Source organism: Mobula hypostoma, chromosome 9 (assembly GCF_963921235.1).
Source record: "Mobula hypostoma chromosome 9, sMobHyp1.1, whole genome shotgun sequence".
Taxonomy (NCBI): Eukaryota; Metazoa; Chordata; class Chondrichthyes; order Myliobatiformes; family Myliobatidae; genus Mobula; species Mobula hypostoma.
In genome coordinates, this window is record NC_086105.1 from 86300698 (window position 1) to 86311109 (window position 10412).

Genomic DNA, 10412 nt, shown 5'->3' on the forward strand with positions numbered 1-10412 from the left:
ACGAGAAATGTGCAAGCAAAGACTAACTGAATCAAACTCAAAATCAATGTTTCCTTTGCTGTCTTAGGCAATCATTCTTAAGTATGGTAGCTCTTCATTAAAATAATATGAAATAACCCCATTGTTACTCTCTCTCCATTTCAGTGTTCCTTTTATTATTTTGGATAAAAAATCTGAAGAACTTAAGAGGATTTTATTTTATACACAGAAGGATGAAATGTGGCACCTGCTGAGCAATGGACTGGTTGAAATAAAGGGCATTGAAATGTTTAACAGATTTAACGTATGCAAGAGAGAAATGGGAAAAACAGGCAAAGGTGGATCAGGCTATGTGAATGTAAGGAGATTCATGTGGGATGTCTCCAGTGGTGTAGATCATTTGAGTCTGTTTCCATGTCATAATTTACTTGCAGTTCAATAATAAGGCCAAAAAATTAGACAACTTTGCAGTGTTTATTTCTTGAAATGTGATGGACAATAGACTATTCCAAGAATGAAATGCAAAAGTGATCATTTTCGGGTTACTTCTATCACTCTCAAAGTTCAGTTGGGCATTTCCTAATAATCTCACCCCTCACTCCCTTGCAATAACAAACCTCCACCTAATGTCATATCTTAATACCCTAATCAATTTGGTCCTGACCCCCAAATTATTTCCTCAACATCACCCCCAGGCAAACTCCCCAATGAAATCCACATCTCCGCCCTTGTAGATGTAAAAAAAAAGGTTAAAATACAAAGCACAAGTCAAGAGTGTGACAGAAAGAAAATAGAACATAAAACATTACAGCTGGCTCACGATGCTGTGTTAAGCTTCTGACCTAATCTAAGATCAACCTAACCTTTCTCTCCTACAAAGCTTTCCATTTTTCTATCATCCATGTGCCAATCTAATAGGCTCTTAAAAGTCCCTAAATATCTGCCTCTACCACCATCCCTGGTCATGCATTCCACGCACCCACCACTCTCTGTGTAAAAAACTAACCTCTGACATCCTTCCTATACTTTTCTCCAAATCACTTTAAAATTATGTCCTCTCATGTTAGCCATTTTTACCCTGGAGAAAGTCTCTGGCTGTCTACTCAACCTACAGTATGTCTCTTACAAATCTGTACAAGTCTATCAAGTCACTTCTCATCCTCTATCTCTTCAACAAGAAAAGCCCTAGCTCACTCAAACTATCCACTTAGAACATGCTTTCTAGTCCAGGCATCATCCTACACCCTATCTAAAGCTTCCACATCTTTCCTATAATGAGGCAACCAGAAATGAACACAATATTCCAAGAGTGGTCTAACCAGGGCTTTCTAGAGCTGCAACATTACCTCACAGCTCTTGAACTCAATCCCCTGACAAATGAAGGCCAACACGTCATACACCTTCTTAACAAATCCATCAACTTGCATGGCATCTTGACGGATCTATGGACATAGAACCCAAGATCACACTTATAAAAGTCCTGCTGTTAACCCTGTATTCTGCCTTCAAGTTCAACCTTCCAGAGTGAATCACTTCACACTTTTCCAGGTTGAACTCCATCTGCCACTTCCCAGCCCAGCTCTGCATCTTGTCAATATCCCATTGTACCCTACAACAACATTCTATAGTTGTTGAGTAGCTCACTGAGCTGGCTTGTTAGCTTGCAGACATTTCATTATCCAGCAAGACAACATCAGTGCAACTTCAAAGTATCCACAACTCCACCAACTTACCTACAAGTCCTGAGGGTGCACCTGGATGACAAACTTGAGTGGAGCACCAACACAGAGGCTGTATACAAGGAGGGCCAGAGTCGCCTCTATTTCCTGAGGAGACTAGGTCCTTTGGAGTATGCAGGCCTCTCCTTCACATGTTCTACCAGTCTGTTGTCAACAGTATAATCTTCTATGCAGTGGTGTGCTGGGACAATGGCATCAACGTGGGTGATGTCAACAGGCTCAACAAACTGATTAGAAAGCCTGGCTCTGTTATAGGAGTTAAACTGGACACACTGGAGGTTGTGGTAGAACAAAGGGCCCTACTGAAAATCCTGGCAATTCTGGATAATGTTTCTCGCCCTCTGCATGCCACCTTATCTGAACAGAGGAGCACTTTTAGTAATAGATTAAAACAACTGCACTGCCCCAAACAGTGCCATATAAGATCATTCTTACTCTTGGCCATTGTACTCTATAATGAGTCAACCTATAGCCGAGGAAGTGATGACTCCCTTCCTGTTAGACTATTTGTGGTAACTTATTTTTATTCTTTCTACTCTTCTAATATTTATATCTGTGTATTTGTAATGCTACTGTGACACTAATTTCTTTTGAGATCAACTAAATTATCTATCTAGCTGTCATCTGCGAACTTACTAACCCAACTTTCCACTTCCTCATCCAAATCATTTATAAAAATCACAAAGAGCAAGGGTCCCAGAACAGATTCCTGTAGAACCCCACTGTCACCATCCTCCAGGCAGAAAATGCTCCATCTACGACCACTTTCTATGGACAAGTCAATGATGAATCCACCCAGCAAGCTTCCCCAGATCCCATACCTCCTGACTTTCTGATTAAGCCTGCCTTATCATGGTATAGGAAACCTTACCAAACACCTTACTAAAATCCATATACAGGTATACTGTTCTATCTTCATCAATGTGTTTTGTTACATCCTGAAATAATTCAATCAGACTCGAGAGGCATAACCTTTGAACTTTACTGTGCTCACGGACTTTCTTCATCAAGTTATGGTATTGTGCACTGTTGTAACTATATGTATAATTATGTGGTTCTGTCAGTTTTTTCAGTCTTGGTTTGTCCTGTGCTTTTGTGATATCACACCGGAGGAAATAATGTATCATTTCTTAATGCATGCATTACTAAATGACAATAAAAGGGGACTACGTGTCCTCATAATCTAAGCTATCCCTCACAAAGCCATGCTGACTGTCCCTAATCAGACCATGTTTCTCCAAAAGCTTGTAAATCCTGTCTCTAAGAATCTTCTCCATTAATTTACACATCACTAAAGTAAGACTCACAGGTCTATAACCCCCAGAGTATTCCTAACTCCCTTTTTTTGAACAACGTAAAATTTTCCACCCTTCAATCATCTGATATTAATCCTAGGACCAGTGAGGATGCAAAGATCATTACCAAAGGTGCAGCAATCTCTTCCCTTGATTCCCAGGGTAACCTAGGGTATATCCTATGCCCCCCCAGGACTTGCATAGCCTAATGTATTTCAAAAGTTACGCACATCCTCTTTCTTAACATTGACAGTAAGAAAGAGGATGTGCTGAAACACTCTTCACTTTCTTGGATGTGTGAACTTCTAGGAACACTTAAGAAACAACATCATCTAGGACCAAACTGTCACTTAACACACACCTCATCCAGCACCTGAAGTATCAACCACCTCCAGCATTGGCCCACCATCTATAAAATATATGGTGCAGCTTGGCAGCACCCCCCTAACCGACAACCTTGACCAGCTAAGTGAATGGGAACACCAGTAACTCCTCCAAGTCACACACTAACTTGACAACATTGCTGGAATACATTCACCAGAAAGACAGCAATAACTCAAAAGGGCTCTTGCTGCTATCTCAAGGACAGTTCAGCACGGCCAATAATTTTTACTTTGTTAGCAATTCTTCCATCCTTTAAAAAAAAGTAGACAACCATTGGAATTACATGGTTATCACAGTAGGCTTTGAAAAAAAAAAGTAGGCTTTTGGCACAGAGGTGTTTACAGGGACTGGTGGTGAGGTGACCATGGAGCAACCTGACAAAAAGGATGACAATTTTAAAATCAAGGTGGTGCTTATTGTGAATAAGTATAGGTCAGTGAATAAAAGGGATATGGGGTTGAAAAAATCTTGGGACCAGGTAGCAAATGGAAAAAAAAAGATTTTGAATGAGTTTACGTTAAAAAAAGGTGAAAGGTCAAGAATTTTTTGATGATTGATCTGTGTCTCTGTTACTAACAATTAATCAACATTTCTATCTAAAGCATAAAGTTACCTTTGATGAGTAATATCTTTCTCTCTAAGAGGTTCTTTGAAATTTCACATAGATTATGGTTCTCCATAATCCACATATGACTGCAGAATATTTATAATGAGTAAGCCTTACTTTGCAAAATTCAACGTGTACCTCAAACTAAGGGTACAATCACATGCATACTTAATATATTTAATGTTTGCATCAGTTATGATTTTAAAAAGCTGTATGAGTTCTCATCTAGTTCTCTTGCACACCATTATCAAAGTTTCCCACAGGGAAAAGCTTTCAATATAAAGTGTGCAACAAAACCTACAAGAGATTTATTTGACATTATTGTGATAAGTTCATCACTACAGCTGAAATTATTCTACCGCCTTGTATCGTAATAAAATCAACACACATTCAACCGAGTTTAAAATGTATCTCAATCTAAACAATAAATATAAACTGGGAGCCCTCTCTTTTGATTACAAATTTCTAACTAATTATCCCTTAATCAGCAGCATCTTTGATAGTTTTATATGAATCATTATTGCTAGATCATTGCAATTTCTATCAAAAACATTTATATTAATTTCCCAGCAGAAGACAGTAAAATTAAAATAATGTGATAGTATTGTGAACCCAAATAAATCTTATAATTATATAGTCTGTATTTAAGCAGAAATAAACTTGATTGTCTTTATAATCATTAACTGGCATTTGAATTATTATCCAAACAGATCTGAGATTTTCCCAACAACTGGTTTCCATGGCAACATTCAATGCACTTCACATGACTAAACTCACAAAACTAAGATTCAGATTTAACATTGATGATCAGTCTCACACTATCTCTGGTTGCAGTCTGATGAAGCAATCCCACTTGCAGTGAAACTGACAGATTGAAACCCAACTTGCAGGCAAATCACAAACCCATAGCCTACACGCTAGGGCAGGGGGATCCCAACCTAGAGTCCATGGACCCCTTGGATAATGGTAAGGGTCTATGGCATAAAAAAGGTTTTTGAACCCTGGCCCTAGGAGTTCAATACTTTGGAAAATTTTCAGTATTTTCTAAATGAAATATATACTCTGATTACTGTTTATTGATTACATTTCATATTTTCATGCCAAGCCTTATATTATTTGTTGAAGTCAAAGAGTTTGCACCAAACAAGGATTTATTGCCATAAGGCATGCTGCCATGGAAATATATATCATCATATTTTAGAGTTGTTGGTGAAACAGTTCACATGAGTGAGACACTTACATAAATCTTCTGGTGAAGACGGCAAGTCACTTGGGTCCTGATTCAAGCCATGTCTGGACTTTCGACTTCTCAGTAGCCTCTTCATCCGGCTCACAATACTTTCCCTCTTAGCCATGGTCACATATGCTCAAATATGCTCAAGTTAGTTAATAGGTAAAATAAAAGTACTGTATTTAAATTCATCCCAACTGCTTTAAAAATGTTTTACAATATTATTTTTCAAAGCAGAGAACCTGCTTATCAGACTGAAATACTGACACCACCACCATCCTGCTCATGCAGTTGGTTCTCTTTTGTATCAGGCTCACACATTTCTCTCTTACTAAAATGCTGATGCGCAGGTGAAAGTCCTGCCTCTTGCAGAATGAGAACGTTTCCATTTCAATTCACTCCCGATGCAAGGGGAGCTGTTCAGTGCTCAGCAAACACAGACATGCATTAAGAGAAGGAACACCAATCATTCTGCTCTTAATTACAACTTTAGCAGAAGCAACTGGGGATGCTTAAATGATCAAATAGAATTATAAAATGGATGATTCTAAACTGGATTATAAAAAAAGAACATTGTGTCTAAAGTAGGGAAGTGTATCAGTATATTGTGACAGAAATTAAATCTCAGATGATCTATTATAAGAAATGGCCCACAATATTCCCCAAATCCAAAGTGATTCCTTCAGACTATGGAATCTATTACTTTATCCAATCTATCCTACCAGCATCTTAAATTGTACTTGTAAATGCCGTGAGAATTCTTCCTTTGAGATCACAATGTCAGATATCAAATATATTTAATCATAGCGCCTGTGATCACTGTGAAAGGTATTCTATTCTTCTTAATTGATGTGTTTGTAGCCTTCAAAATGGTTGGCTACTCTGAGCTAACTCATATCAGCTGTGACATTTCTTCCCATCAATCTATCTTTGGCAGCTATATTCTAATAAACTCATCATCTTCATTCATATATACATCTCTTGACTCTTTATTGAATCAAATTTAAATTGTCAGACAGCTTTCCTTTGACAATTCATTTGGTATTTTGTCCTAACAACTCCTTATATGGCTTAGTTTTAATTGCTATTTGACAGTGCTCCTGTGAAGTGAAATAAAACTGTTTTCCTATGCCAAAAGCTCCATATATTACATAACATAGAACATAACAGTACAGTACAGCCCTTCAGCCCATGATGTTATATCAAATTTTTAATCATTCTAAGTTCAATCTAACCCTTCCCTCCTACACAGCATTCAATTTTTCAATCATCAACGTGCCTATGTAAGAGTTTATTAAATGCCCCTGATGTATCTGCCAATGCCACCACCCCAGGCAGGATGTTCCTCACACTCACCACTCTTTGTGTCCTGGGGAGAAGTCTCTGGTTATCCACTCAATCTATGCCTCTCATCACCTTGTACAACTCTTGTCAAATCACTTCTCATCCACCTTCTCTCCAAAGAGAAAATCCAAGCTCACCTAACCATTCCTCATAGGATATGCTCTCTAATCCAGGCAGCATTCTGGTAAATCTCCTCTGTATCTTCTCTAAAGCTACCACGTACTTTGCATAATGAGGTGACCAGAACTGAACACAATCTTCCAAATGCGGTTTTATAGAGTTGCTACATTCCCTCACGGCTTTTGAACTCAACCCCCTCCAAATGAGGAAGGCCAACACACCATACATCTTCAACCTTATCAACTTGTGTGGCAACTTTGAGGGATCTATGGACATGAACCCAAAAATCTCTGTGTTTTTCCCACTGCCAAGAATTCTGCCAAAAATCCTGCATTATGTCTTCAAATTTGATCTTGTAAAGTGAATCACTTCAGACTTTATTTTATTTTTATTTATTTATTTAAGATACAGAGTGGACTAAGCCCTTCCAGCCCTTTGAGCCGCATCACCCAGTAACCCCCAATTTAACCCTAGCCTAATCACAGGAAAATTTACAATGACCAATTAATCTACTAACCAGTATATCATTGGACTGTGGGACGAAACCGGAGCATCTGGAGAAAAGCCACACATTCCACGGAAAGGATGTACAGGCTCCTTATAGATAATGTCAGAATTGAACTCTGAACTGCTATGCCCCATGCTCTAGTAGTGTCCTGTCAATGTCTGTTGTAACCTACAGCAACCATCTACACCATCCACAACACCACCAACCTTCATGTCATCAACCCTTCCACTTCCTCATCCAAGTCATTTATAAAATCACAAAAAGCAGGGGTCCCAGAACACCACTGGTCATCAATCTCCAGGCCGATTATGCTCCATCTACAACCACCCTCTGCTTTCTATGAGCAAGCTAATTCTGAATCCACACAGCCAAGTTTCCCTGGATCTTATGTAGATGCCTAATATTTATAGTTTTGACCATTCTAATGCTCCCCTGAACAGTTTTGCCTCTTCCACCTTCTGTAATTTTCAATTCCTCTTGAAGTCTATCAGCCATATCCAAACTCACACTGCCCCATTAGTACTCATTGACCTACAAGGACTTTATCAATGAAGAGGAACTAAAGGGACCAATTAAAGATGAGTGATGGGTAAAGAGGAAAGATTTAAGAAAGGGAATGCCAGAATTTATGGATGATACAGCTGAAAACATGGCCATCAATGATGGAACAAAGGAAACTGGGAGTGCACTGGAGGTATGAATCTAAGGAGTACAGGAAAGATTCTAACACAGGACGAGTAATTCAAAAAATCAGCTAGTTGAGTGTTCACACCCCAACTACCAAGCCCTCACATCAAGTCATTCGAAACATGCAAAACTAGGTCTGCCAAGGATACAAGTATTACATAAGAATTATTGATCTGTGCTTAGTTGATAGGTAAAAGTAGCTTTGACTTATTTTCAGTGTTTAGCACAACAGAAACAAATCAGTCAACACACATCAAAGTTGCTGGTGAACGCAGCAGGCCAGGCAGCATCTCTAGGAAGAGGTACAGTCAACGCTTCAGGCCGAGACCCTGAAGGGTCAAATCCTCGATTTCCAAAAGTTATCCAAAGAGAAAAGGTGAAGATGAGAAAGAGACTGTACACAGTGACAGGAAGAAACAGTCAAAAGGGGAAGGAAGAAGGGCAAATAAAGATAAGCATGATAGTTATGAAAGGAGACACAAAGAGCAATATATTATGACTAATGTAAACAAAGCTGCCAAAATCTACTAACTATATCTTCCTCTTTGTTACCAACAAATGAGACCAGAAGGCAGATACAAGGAAAGCAGTACAAACAAAATGGCATCAGGAAAAAAACATTGCTTAGAATTTCATTCCCATAGTTTTATGTACAAACGTACATTGTAATTAGACTAAAATACACTTTATTGAATCTAAAGCAGTGAATCTTGGAGCCAGAGTATGACACACTGACTCAACTATGTACAGCATTGAGACTTTCCAGTCACTTGTCCTTTGGATAATCACTTAGCTATATCATAGGAGATTCACATCTACACCACTGGTGAAAAGCAGTTTGGTTAAAGTATTATTTGGCATAGTGAGTCATGAGATCTGTTATTATTTTATAACAAAGCATCAAATAGCATTTAATATGCCATCAATCATTGCTTTACAAAGAATAGAAGGGAAATTCATTAATCTGACCTTGGATCACCTAGATCCAATAATGCATGTAAAAACTCAACTGGAGACAAGAAAGTGTACAAGAGTGAGATAGAATGGGTGGTTGAGTGATGTTACCACAATGACCTCACACTCAATGTCAGCAAGACCAAGAAATTGATTGTGGACTTCAGGGAGGGGAAGTCAGGAGAATGCTCAACCTGAGTAGTTTTAAATTTACAGGTGTCAACATCTCAGAGGATCTATCCTACACCCTACATATTGATGAAAACATGAAGTGGACACATCAGTGGCTCTACTTTATTAGAACTTCAGGAGATTTGGTATGTCACCAAAGACTCTTGTAAATTTCTATACATGTACAGTATGCTGGACAACATTCTGACTGGTTGCATCAGCCTGGTATAGAGGCTCCAATACACATGATCACAAGAGCCTGAACAGGGTTGTACACATCGTCAGCTCCACTATTGAGGACATCTTCAAGAGGTGGTGGCGTAATAAGGCAGTGTCCATCATTAAGGAACCTCACCACCAGGAACATGTGCTCTTCTTGTTGCAACCAACAGTGAAGAGGTACAAGAACCTGAAGACCCACGTTCAATGATTCAGAAAGAGTTCCTTCCTCTCTACCATCAGATTTATGAACATCTGTAAATCCAAGATTATTCTTTTTCTGGGCACTATTTATTTATTTATTTTGTAATTTGTTATCATTTTATATCTTTGCACTGCATTACTGCCACAAAACAATAAATTTTATGTCCTATAAGACAGTGATAATAAACCTAATCCTCTTTCTAGAACAAGTATGTCAGTCCACATCTGAGAAGTAGCATAACTGACCTTCTATTTAGATTAAGATTGAAAAAATAACCTCATGTACAGATAAATTTAATGTTTTCATTTTATTTAAAAATCACTTTAACAGATTTGAACATGCAGACATTGAGAAAAATAATACCCATTAATTTAGAAATCTTATTATCTAGGTACTTTTCAAGTATTTTTTCATTCATTTCTACCAGTTTGGTTCAGCTGCTACTTTGAATTACACTGCAGTAGTATACGAAAATCAGCCTCCCATGTAACATTGGTGGTTACCTCCACAGATGTTTCATACAAATCTGGTCCAGTAATATACTTAATGTGAAGGAAAATGCAGCCTACCATCTTCCAGTTATTGACTTAATAATTTGCAAAAATATAGGTAAAAGATGAGACAGTGGGGTCAACTGGATTGCACACAGCTAGGCTACACTTGACATTTCAAACCCCATGTAACTGGGGCTCCAAAGTGAATGAATGTGTTGCAATTTTTCAAGGTGGCTTTGACAACTACCTTGAATTTTTTCTATTGGTAATCTCATCCCATCACAAAGCTCAGAAAAGAACTGGTGAATTGGTAAATTTGTTTATTATTGTCACATGTACAGTGAAGCATAAACACAAAAGATTGTGCAGATGCTGTAAATCCTGAGTAACACAAAAAATGTTGTAGAAACTCAGCAGTTAGGCAGCAGGTATGGAGGGAAATGAACAATCAGTGTTTCAGTCTGAATCCCTTCAT

General features: G+C 38.3%; 1 protein-coding gene across 1 annotated transcript in view; it reads right to left on the minus strand.

Annotated features, from left to right (window-relative positions):
* LOC134351294 (delphilin-like) overlaps nt 1-5329 on the minus strand; it is a 431912-nt gene extending 426583 nt beyond the window's left edge. The window contains exon 1 of the mRNA XM_063057357.1: nt 5245-5329. Coding sequence (XP_062913427.1) covers nt 5245-5329 — 85 coding nt within the window. The remainder of the gene's footprint in view (nt 1-5244) is intronic.
* Between the last annotated feature and the right edge of the window lie 5083 nt (nt 5330-10412).